The 20,548-nt window shown below is 35.7% G+C and overlaps 1 protein-coding gene across 1 annotated transcript in view; it reads right to left on the bottom strand.

Annotated features, from left to right (window-relative positions):
* The window catches only part of LOC148940485 (uncharacterized), a 304,533-nt gene that overhangs the window by 259,027 nt on the left and 24,958 nt on the right, over positions 1–20,548 (bottom strand). The window contains exon 2 of the mRNA XM_089104864.1: positions 888–1,112. Within this exon, the coding sequence (XP_088960990.1) occupies positions 888–1,112 (225 nt within the window). The remainder of the gene's footprint in view (positions 1–887; positions 1,113–20,548) is intronic.

Genomic DNA, 20,548 nt, shown 5'->3' with positions numbered 1-20,548 from the left:
AAGCCGGCTTAGAACCGACAGCAGGAAGTCCCTGAGACCTCAGTATGAATGGAGGTTTTGTGCTATCCTACGCCCATCTTCGTCACAGCGTGGTTTTCAGCACTTGACGATGCTCTTCTATCAACAAGAGTCGAAATCCTGCACAGACAGTCTCAAGCGTATTACCTCCGATTCATTATATATTTATGCCTACATATATTATGCTACTACGGGGAGGAAACCCATTGCAGATAAATTAGCTAGAAGAGGCTTTTCAGCCCAAAAACACCCACCAAAACAGACCAAGCCCAGAAGAATTTTCCATTAATAAGAATCCTGTAAGAATGCTGTGTAACTATGAAATTATGTACCTAATATCTCAGACAGTAACTCTAACTTGAAATAATATTCGAGACCAAAAATCTCTTTAACCTGGGCATAAAACTTCAAAGTCTCTGATCCCCTTAATGCCTATTTTTTCCCCATTAAAACAAAAATCAAAAGAAACACGGATAAGACTCGTTAATAAGGACAGTGAAGATGGTATGAACAATCTGGTATTTGTATAACGGTACAATACGAATATACGAATATTTGTGTAACGAATAATACGAGTAACTAATTTTCATACGATTTTTTTTTTACATTAAGAAAAAAAATATCCTTTAGAAGAAGAATACATATGTCAACAACCAAAATAGAAAAGACAGTGATATCAGCTTCTACAGTGAGAAGGAGACCAACAAAAATCTCTAAGCCCAATGCTGCACATTATCAATGGTATAGCCCTGTCCAACGCAATATTTGTAATCACTTCACTGAAAACATTTAAAATCATTTTTAGCAACAAATACCGTCACGCCTCTTGATGAGCTCTAAAAAGACACCTAAAACAGTTAAATTCTTACCTCTATCCATGTGAAGGCAAACACCGGGCAGAACAACATGAATATCTTTGTGGTGGCGACAAGCTTCCAGCTGCAAGTGACACTCACTGGGATATGTTTTTCCATCCGAACCACACACGGGCTCAATCGTACTTGTGCAATTGCTCTGGCACAAGCAAATAGGGTTTCTATTCTGGTTCAGTACACATAACTGGGGCCATGTACAATCAATCTCAACACAAGGATCTACGGTAAATGAAACAAACATAATAGTTTACCCATTTAACATGCCACATAAAAAAATGATCAATATGAGAAAAGACAATACCCTACAAATTTGAAAATCAGCTGAGTAAGCCCATGTAGACAGTTTCACAAACTAAATACAAGCCTTGAATGCAGGAGGAGGAAACCTTCTTCTGGCCCAGTGCATAAAACGTCAAGCCTTTATGATCTTTCCTATGCTTTTGACAATATTTTACGTTCCTCCCCCTCAAAATAATTTCCTTCGTAAATATCTGCTCAATGCTGGTGGTGGGGAAAAATAGCAAGCAACGCATTATCTTTGCTTCAGTAAAAAATCATGCGTCTCGCATGTATTATCTATTTATTTTTCCCTAGTCCTTTTGTATGGAACGTGTGGCCGTAGGGATTTGAAGAGGTTCTTTGGAGCTGGGGCTTAAGAGAGGCAGTAGCCCTACTCTCTTCTAGTGTAAATTCTGTTCATTTTACGTTTGCATTATTATAATTTTTTTTACTTGGTGTAGGTTTTAATATGGAAATTTTCGGTTCTTTTGAGCAGGTTGTATTTCTGGATAATATTTTTAAACTAATGAAAATTTCAGGCTTTATCGCTGTCTTAATGTCAATAGTAAAAGGAATAATTATAATTTGTGAGAAGTGAACTTAAGGTGTTTTCTTGAGATTATGTTGGCCAGCATCGGTGATCAACAACTTTTTCTTTCAGACTAATATTGGCTTTGAGCACTGTTTATTTTTGAAATAGGTTTTGTATTTGTTTGTATGTTTAAAATAAGCCCTGATATTCTTCTTTGATAGCTGAAGGCACCCTTCGGGTGCCTAGGGGCCCGAATTGCTGGTCAATAGTTTTTTCTTGCACAAAATGTTGGTTATGAAGCAAAAAAGGTTTTTAATGGTGGTTTTTGGTTAGCTAGTTTCAAAGTTTGGTCCAAAATGAATTAAATCTGGACTATGTAATATATTAATATATAATGCAACTATAGATCCATATATTACTATGTAATAAAGTAATATATTTATATCATAGGAAGCGCAATAGCCCTGCCTAACCCAAGAGCGATGCGGGTACAATGTATTATTTATTTAATCTTTTTTGTTTAGACCATAGCACTTTGTATCAAATAGGTTCTCTTAGAGACTTCGAAAAGGGCTTTTCGAGTGGAAATTCAAAAGGCTAGTGCCCTTTTTAATAGTCGAAAGTGATTGGAGGGAAACTAATCCCCCTCGCACGCCCACCAATTCCTTAAACACAATCAATCAAATTTTTGAGATAGCCATTTTGTTCAACGTAGATGAAAGATCAGAAAATTATGTCTTTGAGGATGACACCCCCCCCCCCCAGAGCACTCAGAGCAAGGCTTGTAAGCTATGCCCTGGGGCTATTAAGGTTTACATAGAAAGGGTGATTGTATGAACTTCGAAGGGGGCTCTATGGATTGCTAATCAGAAGTTTTAGTTCCCATTTTGAGATTCAGGGTGATGGGACGGTGGATACCCCCACCCCACACACACCTTGTGTTTTCCCGAAATGTATCTGATCCCAAAATTTTGAGATGGCCATTTGTTGTCGTAGAAACTTCAAAAAGGGTTCATTCGATTGAAAATTGAAAGGGTCAGTTCCCTTTTTAATAGTTAAAAGTGATTGAAGGGCATTTACCCCTCCTCTCACACCCACCGTTTCCCCAAACTGATCCAATCGAAATTTTGAAATATCTATTTTGTTCAACGTAATTGAAAAGTTCGGAAATTATCTCTTTGAGGATGAAAACCCCGCCCCCCCAGCCCTCAGGGAAAGTGTTATCAGTTATATCCTGCAGATATATAAGGTATATATGTAGATATGTAGAAAGGGTGATCGTAAAAACTACGGAATGGGCTCATTCAATTGGAAATCAGGTGTTCTAGTGCCCTTTTCAGGATTCAGAGCGATCCGAGGGTGGACACCCCCCCCCCCCCACCACCTCGTATTGTATCTGTATAGTATCCGAAATGTATCTGATAGAAATTTTTAGATGGTCATTTGCCGTCGTAGAAATTTCGAAAAGAGCTCATTCGATTGGAAATTGAAAGGGCTAGTGCTCTTTTAATAGTCGAAAGTGATTGGAGGGCAACTAGCCCCCCTCCCATTCCCACCATTACCTCAATCACATCCAATCAAAATTTTGAGACAGCCATTTTTCAAATTAGTTGAAAGGTCCGGAAATTATATCTTTGAGGTTAACAACCCCCTAAAACCCTCAGGGCAAGGGTTGTAATTTATGCCCTGGGATCATATAAGGTAAGCTATATATAGAATGGGTGATAGTGTAAACTTCATAAAGAGATCATTGGATGGGTAATCAAAATTCCAGTGCCCTTTTTAAGATTCAGAGTGATCGGAGGGTGGATACCCCCCCAACCCGTGATATTTTCAAGAAATACATCTGATAGAAATTTTGTGATGGCTATTTGTTGTCTTAGGAACATCAAAAAGAGCTCATTGGATTAGAAATTTAAAGGGCTAGTACCTTTTTTAATAGTTGAAAGTGATAAGAGGGTAACTAGGCCCCTCCCACGCCCACCATTTTCCCAAACCTATCCAATCGAAATTTTCAGATAGCCATTTTGTTCAACGTAATTGAAAGGTCCAGAAATTATATCTTTGAGGTTAACAACCCCCCTCCCCCAGAGTCCTCAGGGCAAGGGTGCTAAGTTGCGCCCTGGGGGCATATAAGGTATATATAGAAAGAAAGGACGCTCGTATATACTTGGAGGGGGGGCTCATTTGGATTTGTAATCAGAAGTTCTAGTGTCCTTTTTAAAATTAAAAGTGATCAGAGGCTGGATAACCCCCCCCCCCCCACGCATCTCGTATTTTCCCGAAATGCATCTGATAGATATTTTGGTATGGCTATTTGTTTTCGAAGAAACTTCGAAAACAGCTCATTTGACTGGAAATTGAAGGAACCAGTGCCGTTTTTAATAGTCGAAAGTGATTGAATTATAACTAACCCCCTTCCCACGCCCATCTTTTCCCCAAACACATCCAATAAAAATTCTTGGATAGCCATTTGGTTCAACATAATTGAAAAGTCTGGAATTTATATCTTTGAGAATGACAACCCCCGACAACCCTCGGATAAGGGTTGTATGTTATGCCCTGGGGACGTATAAGGTTTATGTAGAAAGGGTGATCGTATAACATTTGGAGGTTTTTTTTTTGGTTTGTATTTTGTTCAGTGTAGTTGAAAGGTCTGGAAATTATTTCTTTGACAACCCCCACACCTTCTCAAAACCTGAACTTAATTTGAACTATACTGAAAAAGACATTGCCGTGAATTATTAGTTTATAATACTTTTACTGATATATATTCCTTTAGGTTTTAGTAATTTTTAATTCATTAAAGTTAAAAAAGTAAAAACATCTTAAACGTATATTGTATGTTTAAATCATACGATAAATAACCGAGTCAAACCCCACAACGAGCAAAAATTAACATGAGTAGGGCTGACAACCCCCACGCCTTCTCAAGACCAGAACATAATTTGTACTTTACTGAAAACAAAATATATTTAAAATGTTTTCACTTTGTATTTACTTGTTTAAAATATTTTTACTAGATAAACGAAGAAGGAAGCCCTCCTCTTACACTCCAAATACAGCGCCAATGTCTGGTGCCCTTTTTGAGAGTAACAAAAGATTCTAGGACCAGAACACAATTTGCGCTTTAGTGAAAACAAAACACGTTTGAAACGTTTTCAGCTTTCTTACTTTCGTAAATGAAAAACTTTCAAAGCCTTAACGAAGAAATGTCAGTATATTTCAGTTTAACTGACAATCCGTTGTCATTTTTTTTTCTTTTTTTTTTAGTAAAGCGCAAGTTGTGTTCTGGTCATGAGAAGGCATAGGGGTAATCAGCCTAACCCATGTTAATTTTGGTTCGTTTTGGGTTTGACTTGGCTATCTATTATAATTTCTGTTCGTTTTGAGTTTCATTTATTTATTGATAGTGATCTGTGGTTGTTTTACGCTTGGAAGATTATTTGACTTTATTTTTGCTCATTCTTGGCTTTACTTTTCTTTGAAAAACTTGCATTGTGGAAATAGTTTTTAAAATTTATTATGAGAAAAAGAGAGGCTACTTCCCTATAGTCCCAAGAAACAAAAGTTCCAGCCCCAAATTTTGAAGCCTGATTGGTTAAGTATTTTCAATGAGAAACTTCGAAACAGCAGAGAAAGTTACAAATTCTTCAGTAACAAGATTTCTTACAAGCAATATCTCTGGTTCTCTGTGTCAAAAATGAGCAAAAATTATATCAAAGCAAGAATATTATTTTGTTATACGCTGTTTTCTTTAATCTTTGAAAACCCAGAAAATACCAAGTAAGAAAATGAAATGAAGAAGATACAAGAATTCCATCTTCCAAAATCAGAAAATTAAATAACAATAAAATTTATAATAACGAAAGTGGAAAACTAGTTGTTGCCATTTTGTCTGATGAACCCCCCTCAAATACTAAACCTTTTCCGACCTGACAAGGCGATATCGGCTGTATGGAAGTAACGATATTGAGTATAAATAATGAAACAACACAATTAAATACAGAATAAGAAAACAATCAGAAACCGAACCAACTTTCATAATTTCTAATTTCACGGACAATAAGCAAGCGATTTCAAGGTTTTTACTTTCGAGGAGTTCTGAACTTTTCCGATTATGACTAATAAGTTTTTGCTTGTTAAGCAGACTTTCTTAGACAAACACCATGCGCACAAACTAATTTTTATGCAACAATTGCCATTTTCTAACTGTTTCCGTAAGTCAGGAAAGAGCATATAAGGCATTTTGATAGAATGAGGGGCTTGTAAATATGTTAGGAAACAAATAATACAGGAGAAAATGGGTTTAGATTTTTTTTTTTAGTGAACTGGATTAATCAGTCTTTTCCAAGATAAATTAAAAAAAACAAAAAAAACAAAGTTTCACCGATGGAAAGAAACGAGCGAAATTGAAATTTAAACCGAACAAAAATTATTAATTTGCAGTTTATACAACATATATCTTCGAAACTTGTTAAAATAAATCTGATTCGTGATATTATCCTAGCAGAATCCAGAAAAAGTAGTATATTACTTATAACACAAATCCGAAGCAATAAATCAGGATTAAGCCTTTAATTTTTTAGATTACTTTTTTTTATATTAAAAGTTTTTAAGCAGCCAGCAGAAAATAAACATTAATTTGTAATGTTCTCAATAGTATTTCCCCGGTCATAAAGTCAATAAATTTTAGTCCTCTAAAATTTTAGTCCTCTAAAATTTTAGTCCTCATAAAGTCCTCTAAAAACTCAATCACGCCCTGTTTCAAGTAAAGTGTTAACAGATCACTTTCTTTGAACCAGTTTTGCAGAAATATGTTGCATAAACTGTGAAGCAATATTTTTTGTCCATTTTAAGTTTCAACATCGCTCTTTACTTCCATCAAAAAGAATTTGGATTAGTTGTGTTCGTATTTAGGTTTTCCAAATATATACAATAAACTTCGCAAAAACATGTGTGTCTAAATTAGACGAAGAATTTAAAGATAGCAACATGAGTTTTAGAAAATTAAATATAAATTTTACTAGCCAGATCTCTCCAACTTTCCCACCAAAAAAACTGCAATTTCGTTACATACAGAGTCCAAGGGGCATATTTTCCCTTCATTATTTTTAAGGAGTTGCTGATAAAAAAAAAACAGAATTACTAAAGAGATATTGCCATAATCTTTAACCGCAGCAGTTTTTTCACTTTTTTCTTTGACGATTTTGTCAAGATGAGGGAGTGATAACCTTTAGGTATAAGTTTTTGACCATTTAGATTACAATGGTAGCTTTTTATGATGCTTCCAAGCCTTTCAATCAATCAATCAATCATTTATTACCCACAACTACAAGACAACAAGTAGTACAAGTGGAGTATAAACATAATAATAAAAAAAGAAAAACAAGAAAGAACATCAACTGACACTAGCAATTAAATTAAACTAAGAAAAAAACTATAAAAGACCGTGGTCAGGGCCAATATTACAAAATGCATCAGCAGAAAGCTTTTTGTGTAGGTCACCGAGCTTTTGAGTTACATCCGTAACATAGAAATTTTTAACCAGATACCAATTTCTAGTCCATGGCGACAGAGAAAGAAGAAATTTACAAAGTTTGAAATATGTAACTTTAATCTTTTTTAAATCCTTTAGCTTAAGAACAGAATGAACACCCGAAAAATACAGCACAGAATGATCAGAAAAAGTCGAGAATAAGCGCCCAAGAGCTCTTCTGTTATATTTTCCACGGTTTGCTACAATTTTTGAATAACTGAACTGAATTTTTCTTTCTGAATCAGCAACAATCTGTTTACGAAAGAGAGCTAGAGAATTAGAAACAGTAATACCAAGCCATCGAAAGGAAGAGACAGAAAGTACAGAAAATTCATTACATACCAGAGGAGTAGACGAAGACAGATTATAAGATAAGAATTCACACTTGTCAAGATTCAGGGATAGACCAATATTTAGGAAAGACTGAGAAACTAAGGAAACCATCGCAGAAAGAGCAGACTTAGTACGACTAATCAACAGAATGTCATCAGTATAGGCACTGTAAGAAATATCAGTAGAACCAAAAAAATAAGTGCCTGAGATCTTTTCCAGAACAGTAGAAATACAAATTTTGAAAAGGGTTGGTGATAAAACGCCTCCTTGCCTAACAACACGAAGCACTTTAATAGTTGTTTCTGGAGAAGATTTCAGGCGGAGGTAAGACTTAGAATACCAAAACCGTAAAAGGTAAATAACCGAAAAATTAACACCAGAAAAAGCCAAAGAAAAGAAAAGCTGGTTATGAACAACAGAATCAAAAGCCTTTGAAAGATCTAGTGTACAGAGATATACGCCTTTACCCTTAGAAGAACTTAAAGTAGAATAGAAGAAAAGACACGATGAGCATGTTGGCACCCCACACCAGGTCTGAAACCAAGTTGATTTTCACCAAAGAAAGAAATATTTCTAGTTAAATTAGGTAAAAGAATATACTCGAAGACCTAGCTAATATTGCAAGAAACAGAAACTGGACGGTAAGAAGAGCAATCTGTTGGCGGTTTACCTCTTTTTAAAATTGAAGTCACGCTGGCACACAAAAAGCTTTCCGGGACGACAGAAGATGCCAAGCACATTTGAAACAAAAGCGCAAGATGTGACACAAGTTCATCACATTGGGGAGTTAGATGCATTTTAGAGAAACCATCAGCATCAATAGATTTCGACTTAAGATGATTCAAAGCATTCAAAACTTCACAACGCGATATAGGCAAAACAAAGCGCTGACTTAGAAATCTAGAGACAATTTCAACAAACGCTTCACCAAACTTTCTATGAACAGAATAATTCAAAACGGAGAAAATCTTCGAATAATATGCATGCCAAGAACTTGGTGGAGTAGCATTACTGCTTACATCAGAATCGTCTGTTTTACTTGAATTAATTACTTTCCTCCAATCTTTAGGGGAAGATGGAAAATCAAGCCCTCGGTATCGGACACTTTTTAGTTACTTCTTAAATTCTAATTTAGTTTTCTGTTTAATAAGAAAAACATTACCAGACCTAGGCCGACCACAAGCTGTCCAAATTTTTAGCCAAAATTTAGCTTTATTTTTACAGGCCTTAAGGTTAGGGTCAAGTGACCAAAGAGGCTTTTGAGTATTCTTTCGGATTCGCTTTACTGGGACAGAACTTTTTTCAGCTTCTTTCATAGCAGAGAGAATAGAATGATAATATCGGTCTATTTCATATTTAGCATAAATAAAATTCTGACTACACTGCAAAAGCTGATAAGGAACATAAATCGTACTTAGAAGTGAAGCCAATGTTATAAGATAAACAGAAAAATTCGCATCATTCCAATCAGGCTTATGAAACCATTTAGAACGTACACCACGACTCTTAGACATACTCCCAGAACAAACAACAGACTTTGATAAACAAAAAGACAGCGGAAAGTGATCAACATCATTCTCGTCAAAATGAACCATAACTGGCGAGCAGACAATAGCTGCAGAACAAATTAAATGATCAATGTCTGATTTACTACCTGAATGGTGAATATACGTATAATCATGGGACTTCCGAATAATTTTATAAGCCGGGAGAAAATAAAAAAGCTGATCATTCCTTACATTATCAGAGACCAGATCGGTATTAAAATCACCAGCAATAACAAAATGCAACCCATTATCCGATATCTTTTGAATTAAAGATTTAAGTCCATTACAAGCACAAGAGAAATTCTGAAGTGAACGAATGGAACGATCATTATATGGCAGATATACATTAATTAATACACTATTACCAAGACGCACCGCAAGAAAAGTGTCATCTGATTGGAAAAGCACAGGACTCGCAACAGAAATATTTTTCTTAAAAACACATGCTAAGCCGCCAGAAGGGCGGCTACGCGTAATTTTAGCTGGACGCACAAAAACAACGGGAAAACTGCTTCGTCACAGAAAATTTTCGCTAAAGGCGATCAGTAAATGTTCTTCGATACAAACAACGTAGTAATTAACATACAGATCATCAATAAAAAAGTCCTTGCCTCTCGTTCCATCAATATTAAATGAGACTATACTTATGTCCGGATTCATTTCGGAGAATAGACCTTATTAGTGATCTTCTTAATCACAGGGCATCGTAGGCTGTAAAAAGGATGAGATCCTCCACAATTGGCACATTTCGGAGATTCCGTACAACGATCACTGTTCGTAGATAAATGCAGTCCAGCACAACGAGCGCTAATAGTACATGCCCTTTCCAAGTGCCCAGGGGAACGAAACTTGAAGCAACACTTTGGCAATTGCTTGAACTCATAAAAACGGAAGTTTTCATACCCAATCTTCACACCGTTTCGCAGAAATGATCCTTTAGTAATCGCGTCTGCAAATTCAAGTATAACCGATTTGCTTGTTCCAAATCGGCTAGACCCGATTATACCAAACCGGTTCCGTAGCATTTCAAAGTCAAAATCAGACGAGACTTCTCGAATAACACCAGTGTGTTTTTTAGATAAAATTTTCACACTAGAACCAGGTAGAGCTTCCTTTGCTGATTTGCAAAAATCTTCAGCTGCAGATTTCTCAATATTCACCGTCCACCGCTTTTTAGTCGCTCGCACTCTGGACACCAGCTCATGACCAGAAATTGAGTCTATTACTGATTTTCGCTTTAGCGGGTCACCATGCTCAGGAGGGAGATCGGAGATCAAATTTGTAGTATGCGTATCACACGCAGCAGGTTGGCTAATCACAGGTATTTTAGGAAAGTTCAGATTGTATGAATCAATCTTGGCAGAAATTAGCGAAATCACTTGCTCAAGGCTCGTAAGCTTGACTGTGACGTGTGTAAACGCTTTAGCAGAGATAACAGGGACTTCTGTTGGTCTTTTGATGACAAAACAAGGGAGCTGTTTTCCATCGGCATCACATTTCTTCATAAAGTCTATAATATCTTGCAGGTGACTAAGAATTGCATTAGTGCCCCTTCTGACAGGGGGATCCTTTTCATGCACAAAACTCCATAGCTTTGCTTTCTCTGACTCAACAGTTTCCAAATCTTTAAAAAAGTCCACTCCTTTCCGTAAAATAACGGCTTCATCAACACCACTTAAATTTTCAAAAACAAAGTTCAACAGCGGTGAATACAAAAGCTCGGAAACGCTCATCTAGTTAAAAATTCACTACAAAAATAATTTAAACTAACACACGCGAATTACACGTGATGGTCAGGCGACGAGTGCTGAATAATAGTAAATTAAGTTCATTAAAGATAAACTTGCCACACAGGTTTGTTTATAATCCAGGATTGTTTATCAACAATTACTGGTCGCTGAACAGTGAACCCCTGCCAACATGGTATAATAGACAAGGTGGATAGTTAAAAATTGATGGACGTTAGTTAAACGAGATCTAGAGCCAGCTGAGGGTTTCCGCAAATTCACCAACAGATGGGACGAATTCTGGCAGAAGTTCACCAAAGAACTATCACAAGTCTATTCATCGTGAGAGACAATTATTCAGAAGCTTTGTTCAGAAGCCGGGTTAGGCGGAAACGCCTGCAAGTACAAGAAAGTAGAGTTTGGATTAAATCATCGAATATTTCTCTAGGATATTGCAGCATTCTGTTACTTCTACTAGTCAGAAGACAAATTGAAAAAAAATCTAAGGGGACTTGGAGGGAGAAAATATAAGAAGGGGACTTTAAACCTCAGGTTTACTGTTTCCGACGATGGAAACAGTAAATATATATATATATATATATATATATATATATATATATATATATATATATATATATATATAAATCACATCTTTACCGCCATCATTAACTACCATACGGTACAAAAATGGCACTTTACGATACATTTTTTTTATTGAAGTGGCTGAGAGCCGTGAAAAGAATACCATTTATCCATCGTCGGAAACAGTAAACCTGAGGTTTAAAGTCCCCTTCTTATATTTTCTCAGTTTCGATATATATATATATATATATATATATATATATATATATATATATATATATATATATATATATATATATATATATATATATATATATATATATATATATATATATATATATATATATATATATATATATATATATATATATATATATATATACCCTTGTTGCCTATAAGGTTCTTTTTGAAATCTTTGTCATAAAAACTTGAAAAAGGGCACATTCAATTGGAAAATAAAAGGGATAGTGCCCTTTTTAATAGTCGAAAGTGTTTGGAGGGCACCCTACCCCACTCTGAAGCCCACCTTTTCCCCAAATGCATACAATCAAAATTTTTATATAGCAATTTTGCTCAACGTAGTTGAAAGTTTTGGGAATTAGGTCTTTAAGGATGAAAATTCCCCCCACAGCCCTTACGGCAAGGGTTATAAGTTATACTCTGGGGGCATATAAGATTTTTATTGCAAGATTTGTCGTTGAAACTTCAAAAGGGGTTTATTCCACTCGAAACTGAAATGGCTAGTGGTATTTTTAAAAGTCAAAAGTAATTGGAGGGAAACTAACACCCCTCTCACGCCCACCATTTTTCAATCAAAACTTTTGAGATAGCCATTTTTTTCAACGTAGTTAAAAGTTTTGTAAATTATGTCTTTGAGGATGACATTCCCCCACAACCCTCAGGGCAGGCGTTGTAATTTGTGCCCTGGGGCATATGAGGTTTTTATAGAAAGCGTTTTCGTAAAAATTCAAAAAGGGCTCACTCGATTGAAAATTGAAAGGGCTAGTGCCCTTTTAAATAAATGAAAGTAAGTGGGGAGCAACTAACCCCCTCTGACACCCACCATTTCCCCAAAAACATCCAATCAAAATTTTAAGATATTCATTTTGTTCAACGTTATTAAAAGTTCGGGAAATTAGGTCTTTTAGGACGACAACCTCCTCAGATCCCTCTGGGCATGGGTTTTAAGTCATACCCTGGGGGGATATAAGGTTTGTATAGAAAGTGTTGTCGTAAAAACTTCAGAAATGGCTCATTTGAGTGGAAATTGAAAGGTCTAGTGCCCTTTTTAATAGTCGAAAGTGAATGGAGAGAAACTAACCCCCTCTCACGCCCAACATTTCCCCAAACACATTCAATTAAAGTTTTGAGGTAGCCATTTTGTCCAACGTAGTTGAAAGTTCAGGAAATAACGATTTTGAGGATGACAAACCCCCAAACCCTTTAGGGCAAGGGTTTTAAGTTATGCCCTTGGGGTATATAAGGTTTTTATAAAAAGCGTCTTCGTATAGAATTCAAAAAGGGCTCATTCGATTGAAAATTGAAAGGGCTAGTGCCCTTTTAATAGTCGAAACTGATTGTAGGGCAACTAGCTCACCTCTCAAGCTCACCATTTCCCCAAACACATCCAATCAAATTTTGAGATAACCATTTTGCTCAACGTAGACGAAAGTTCTGGAAATTAGGTCTTTGAGGATGACACTCCTCCCAGAGTCCTCAGGGTTAACGTTTTAAGTTATTCCCTGGGGCATATAAGGTTTCTTATAAAAAATGTTGTCGTAGAAACTTCAAAAAAGGCTCATTCAATTGGAAATTGAAAGGGCTAGTGCCCTTTTTAATGGGCTAATTGTAACTGATTGGAGGACAACCAACCACCCTCTCATGCCCACCATTTCCCCAAACAAATCCAATCAAAATTTCGAGCTAGCCATTTCTTTCAACGTAGTTGAAAGTTCTGGATATTATTACTTTGAGGATGATCACCCCCCTCGCACACCCCTCAGGGCAAGGGTTGCAAGTTAGGGTTGCAAGGTAGCCATGGGGGCATATAAGGTTTTTATAGAGTATTGTAACATAAACTTCGAAAACTTCGAAGGGCTAGTGCCTTATTAATAATCAAAAGTGATTGGAGGAAAACTAACACTCCTCCCACGCCCACCATTTCCCCAAAAACCTCCAATAAAATTTTTTACATAGCCATTTTTTTTAACGTAGATGAAAAGTCCAGAAATTATATCTCTGAGGATGATACTCCCCCCACATCCCTCAGAACAAGGGTTGTAAGTTATGCCCTGGGGGCATATAAGGTATTATAGAAAGAGTTGTCGTAAAAATTTCAAAAAGTGCTCATTCGATTGGAAATTAAAAGCGCTAGTGCCTTATTTATTGCTCGAAAATGATTGGAGGGCAACTAACACCCCTTCAAGCCAACCATATCCCCAAACACGTCAAATCAAAATTTTGAGATAGACATTTTGTTCAACATAGTTGAAAGTTCTGGAAATGAGGTCTTTGCCAGCGTTGTCGTAAAAACTTCAAAAAGGACTTATTCAATTGGGATTTTAGAGGGCTAGAGCCCTTATTAATAGTCAAAAGAGATCGTAGGGCAAATGCCCCCCTCCCATTCCCATCATTTCCCCAAACACTTCTGATCAACGTTTTGATATAGCAATTTTGTTGAATGTAGTTGAAGGGTCCGGAAATTAGGGTTTTGAGTGTGAAAACCCCAACAGCCCTCAAGGCTAAGGTTATTCCCTGGGGGTTTATAATGTCATATAGGAAGCGTTGTCGTATAAACTTCTAAAAAGGCTCTTTCGATTGGAAATTGAGAGGGCTATTGCCTTTTTTAATAGTCGAAAGAAATAAGAGAGAGAATCATCTCCCTCCAAAGCCCATCACTCCAAAGCCAAACCCCAACATTCTAATCAACATTTTGATATGGTGATTTTGTTTAACGTAATTGACAGGTCTGAATATTGTGTCTTTGAGAATGACATCCCTCCCCCATAGCCTTCATGACAAGGGTTGTAAGTTATGCCCTTGGGGCATATAGCGTTTTATAGAAAGTTTTGTCGTAGAAGCTTCAAAAAGGACTCATTCGATGGAAATTGAGAGGACTAGTGCCTTTTTTATTAGTCGAAAATGATCAGATGGCAAACTTCTCCCTCCACGCTTATCAATTCTTCAAACAGCTCCATTCAAAATTTTGATATAGCCATTTTGTTCAGCCTATCAGAAAGGTCTGGAAACCATTTCTTTGAGGATAACAAATCCTCCCCACTCAGTCCTCAGGGCAAGGGGTTTAAATTGTTCCCTGGGGACATATAGGATTTTTATAGAAATATTTAAAAAATTCTTTTAAATATTTTCACTTATAACTTTAAGAAAACAAAAATTAATTAATATTTTAAGGAATAAATATCAGCATATGCCTAATAAACTGACAGTGCACATATTTTCGGTAAATTCATTTGAATTTTTTCAGTAAAGTACAAATTAAATTCTGTATTTTAGAAAGCATAGGGCTTAGAACCCAACCCTAATCAAATTAAGTTCTGCTCATTTTGAGTTTGACTTACTTTAATTTCTGTTTGTTTTGGGTTTCATTTATTTATTGATACTGATTTGGGGTAGTTGTATGCTTGATAGATTATTTGATTCTGTTTCTGTTCATTTTTGGTTTAATGGAGTTCTTTACTTTTTTTTGAAAAACTTATTTTGTGCAAAAATTTTTTTTGATTAATGACTATAAGAAGGTCATTAGCTCTTTCAATTTCCAATCGAATGGGCTCTTTTTGATTTTTCTACAACAATACTTTCTATAAAAATCTTATATGCCACCAGGGCATAACTTACAACCCTTGCCCTGAGGGCTGTGGGGGATTGTCATCCTCAAAGAGATAATTTCCAAACTTTCAACTACGTTGAAAAAATGGCTATCTCAAAATTTTGATTGAATATGTTTGAGGACATGGTGGTCGTGAGAGGGGGGTTAGTTGCCCTCCAATCACTTTCAACTATTAAAAAGGGCACTAGCCCTTTCAATTTCCAATTGAATGAGCCCTTTTAGAATTTTCGAGAACACTATACATAAAAACCTTACATTCCCCCAGGGCCTAACTTAAAACCCTTTCCTTGAGGGATGTTGGGGGTTTGTTATCCACAAAACATAATTTTCAGAACTTTTAGCTACGCTGAAGAAAATGATTATCTCAAAATTTTGATCAATGGGTTTGGGGAAATGGTGGGCGTGAGAGGGGGGTTAGTTGCCCTCGAATCACTTTTAACCATAAAAAAGGGCGCTAGCCCTTGGAATTTCTATTCGAATGAGCCCTTTTTGCAGTTTTTACGACAATACTTTCTATAAAAAATCTTATATGCACCAAGGGCAAAACTTACAACCCTTGCCCTAACGGCTCTTGGGGGAGTGTCCTTCTCAAAGACATAATTTCCAGGTCTTTCAACTTAGTTGAACAAAGTAGCTATCTTAAAATTTTGATTTGATGTGTTTGGGAACATAGTGTGCGTGGAAGGGGTGTTAGTTGCGTTATAATCATTTTCGGCTATAAAGAGGGCACATGCCCTTCCAATTTCCAATTTCAATGAGCCCTTTTCGAAGTTTCTACGACAACTCTTTCGATACGAAGTGTCCTGGTCTAAAAGAAAAAAAAATACATTGTGCCAACATCGTTCTTTACTTAGGCAGCGCTATTGCGCTGCCTATGACTGCAACTGCAAATTTCCGGTGTTTTTGGCCTTCCAACAGACATTATATTATATAAATAACTGTTGCGTTGGAAACTCAACAATCTTATTTATGCTATGCATAACATCATATAAGAAAATGTTTATAAGATGCCATATATGATGCCATACGAAGTGCTTATATGATGTACTAACATAGTACATGACGTTATTTGCAAAAACCAAAATTAAGGCTCTTAACGAATTTTTCCAGACTTCTGACCTATCTAGATCGTTTTTATACGAGATTATCAGAAGATACAAAATTTCCGGACAAAATATAGAGTTGTTTTCGAGAATATACATACATACCTATGCATATTCTATATATATATATATATATATATATATATATATATATATATATATATATATATATATATATATATATATATATATATATATATATATATATATATATATATATATATATATATATATATATATATAGTATAATCAAACAGTTCTTGGTAATGAACTGAAAGTAAGGAGTAACCCAGTTCAATAGTAACCGAAACTCTAAAAAACGGAATTTTCATACCAACAGATGCATCAAAAGAATTTGATTTTTATGTTGATTCCAAATATATAAGGTTTATCAAGTTTAGTCTTATCCATCAAAAGTTACGAGCCTGAGAAAATTTGCATTGTTTTCAAAATAATGGAGAAACACCCATTAAAAATCTTAGAATCTTAATGGAAATCACAACATCGGATTCAGCGTATTAGAGAACCTTAATGTAGAAGTTTTAAGCTCCTACCTGCAAAAATGTGGAAATTTGTAATTTTTCCAGAAGAAAGATCATGGATACGTGTTTATTTTTATTTTTTTTCTTCTTTTCCCCAGGAATGATCGTACCGACCCATTGGTCCTAGAATATTTCTGGAGGGCTCATTTGAACGGAAATTAAAAGTTGTAGTCCCTTTTAAAGTGACCAAAAAATAGAGGGCAACTAGGCCCCCTTGCACGCTCATTTTTTTCCAAAGTCACCCGATCAAAATTTTCAGATAGCCATTTTGTTCAGCATTGTCAAAAATATAGTAACTATATACTTGAGGATGACTTATTCCCCCACAGTCCCCCGGGGGAAGGGCTGCAAATTATGAATTTTGCCCTATGTTTACATATAGTATTGGTTATTGGGAAGTATACAGACGTTTTCAGGAGGGTGTTTTCTGGTAGAGGGGGGTTGGCGGTTATCTCTTTGGATCTTTCCATGGAGGAAGTTTTTATGGGGTAAGGGACAGTGCTATGAAGGGGGCGCCAGATTTCCCAGCGTTATTTAAAAGAAAACGATCAGAAATCAAATTTAAAAAAAAACAAGTTTTTTAACTGAAAGTAAGGAGCAACATCAAAAGGTAAAGCGAACAGAAATTAATGCGTATATAATTGGGTTCGCCCCGTGGTCAATACCTCGCTCTTCACACTAAAATTCTTTTAGTACTTTCATAAGAGCTATTTATTCTAATTAGCGGCTTTTGTGACTTAAGGGTAATTTTTAAAGAATTGGAGCAAAATTCGAACTTTAGCGTAAAGGACGAGGTATTGACTAGGGGGTGAACCCCAAAATATACGTATTAAAAACAGACGAATATAGAAGTTCGTTACGTAAGTTAATACGTAAGTTACGTATATTTATTACTAACAAAAACGTTCGTAAATAAAATTAAACAACTTTTGAGAAAGCCATTTAACCAAAATAGTAAAATTAATATCCAAATTTTGTTTTAATTATTAATGTACGGTGAGCCAAAATCACCTGCACTAATTCAAAAACGTACAGAAATTAAATAAAAAATGTTTTTATTAACTGAAAGTAAGGAGCGACATTAAAACTTTAAACGAACAGAAATTATTCCGTATATGAAAGTGGTTGTCCCCTCCTCATCGCCTCGCTCTTTATGCTAAAGTTTGACTCTTTCTCACAACTCTATTTTTTAAAACAATAAAAAACTTTAACTTAAAGAGCAAGACGTTGAGGAGGGGACAGCCCCTTCCATATACGGAATAATTTCTGTTCGTTTTAAGTTTTAATGTCGCTCCTTACTTTCAGTTAAAAAAAATTTTTTATTTAATATGATGAAATAGCCGAGAAAATAAGGATGGTGTATCAGCCAGTGGACAGAAAAGAAGCAGAAATGACACATAAAGATATTTTGGCAAGGAATTTCGCCAAGCCGTCTTCAGTGCTAAAGAAAAAGAAGAAAAACCTTTTGAACAAAACCCAAACAAAACAGAAGATCTGCTATTTAGTTAAATCATTTATATTGTTAATCATTTCTTTCTTGTTTTTCATACGTCTTGTATAGCCAGTGTGGTCTTAGAAATTACTTGTTCAAGGTGGGGAGCTGCAATTGTACTCCACAGGGTTTTAAGCATTGTTATCCGAACGGTATTTTTGGTATAAAACCATTTTTTAGGAGATTTAGGATCTTTTACGAACTCAAACGTCATTTAGCCCCTTTCAAATAACTGTAGCTGAGGTAGGGTACTCCATGGAATGTGCCAAATGTTAAGATTGAAAACCAATCTTATTGTTTGGTTGAGGGGTAAATACTAAAATTGCTACTGTTTCTCCTCAAGAAAAACATGAAATAAGCAGAAGAAATTATGATATCAACAAAAACTGTGGTATATAAATTATCATATTGGATTTATCAGAGAAAACTCTATAGCGTTTTTTATAGTATTAAATTTAAAAAAAACAAGTTCTTTCAACTGAAAGTGAGGAGCAACATCAAAACTTAAAACGAAAAGAAATTATTACGCATATTAAGGGGGTTGTCCCTCCTTAAAACCTCGCTCTTTACGCTAAAGTTTCTTAGCACTTAAAAAAACTTCTTATTGTTCTAATTAAACAAACCTTGTGTTTCAGCAGTCGCTCTGAAAGAATTGGAGAATTCTGACTTTAGCGTAAAGAGCAAGGTATTAAAGAGGGGGTAACCCCCCTTATATAGGTAATAATTTCTATTCGTTTTAAGTTTTAATGTTGCTCCTTACTTTCAGTTGAAAAAACTTGTTTTTTTAATTTATTTTCTGATCGTTTTAAAATAAAAAAAACGCCAGATGTCCGGCTCCAATTCCACAGAAAAATCCCCCTCCCCACGGAATTATCCTATCGACAATTCACCTCTGGTGAAAACTTACCCCGGGTTATTACCCTTAACATCTCCATACGTAAAATTGAATCGGTAAACAGAAAGCAACACATATAAAGAAATTTCGTATAGGAGTTCTGGCCAATCCCCCCAGTGTAGAATTTCTCCCGAAAAGTTTACTCGCTGGAAACCTCCCTCTCTATTAAAACTTTTCCCTGTGCAGAATCCTCCCAGCATAAAATTCGTCCTCCCCTCCCCACCCTAGATATGTATGCATATTTCCCAATAACAAATACAATATGTAAACAATGGGCAAAAGTTATATTTTAAAGACCTTTCCCCAGGGGCTGTGGAGAGTCATTTTATCTCCAAAGACATAGCTGATGGGTCTTTCAACTATGCTGAACAAAATATCTCTCTCAAAATTTTTATCGGACGATTTTGGGGAAGTATTGGCGTAGGAGGAGGCTAGTTATCCTCCAATTTTTTGGTCACTTTAAAGGACACTAGAACTTTTTTATTTCTGTTAGAAAGAGCCCTCTCCCGACTTTTTAGGCTTACTGGGTCGGCATGATCACCCATGGGAAAAAAAAAAATAAATAAACACGCATCCGTGATCTTTCTTCTGGCAAAAATTACAAAATTCCACATTTTTGCAGATAGGCGCTTGGAACCTCGACAGTAAATTTCTTTGATACACTAAAATCTTATGGTGTGATTCTCATTAAAATTCTATAGTTTCTAGGGGGTCTTTCCTCCTTTTTTCAAAAAGGAGGAAAGCTTTTCTCAGGCTCGTAGCGTTTGATGGGTAAGACTAAACTAAAGACTAAATTATTATATTTGAAATCAGCATAATAAGCCAATTCTTTTGATATATCTATTGGTATTAAAATTCTGTTTTTTAGAGTTTCGGTGACTATTGAGCCGGATCGCTTCTTATTTACAGTTCGTTACCACGAACTGTTTGATACACGTAATAATTCATGTTAGTTTTAAGTTTTAATGTTATTCCTTACTTTCAGTTGGAAAAAACTCATTTTTTTGGATTTAATAACAATCGTAAGCCGAAGAAATACAATATCTATGGTGTATTATCACATAGAAATCCTAGTTATGATTTCGTTATGATAGTTATGATATATGGCCGGAAAATAACACAAACAAATTACTGCTTATATCGATCATTATTTTACAAAATTCGAACTTTAGCGTAAAGAGTGAGGTATTCACGAGGGGGTGAACTTCCTCATTCACGTAATATGAGGGGGTTAGCC

Source organism: Artemia sp. Qi Xiang Cuo, chromosome 19 (genome assembly GCF_049724085.1).
Source record: "Artemia sp. Qi Xiang Cuo chromosome 19, ASM4972408v1, whole genome shotgun sequence".
Lineage (NCBI taxonomy): Eukaryota > Metazoa > Arthropoda > Branchiopoda > Anostraca > Artemiidae > Artemia > Artemia sp. Qi Xiang Cuo.
The sequence above is the reverse complement of the archived record's forward strand: the minus strand, read 5'-3'. Positions and strand labels throughout refer to the sequence as shown.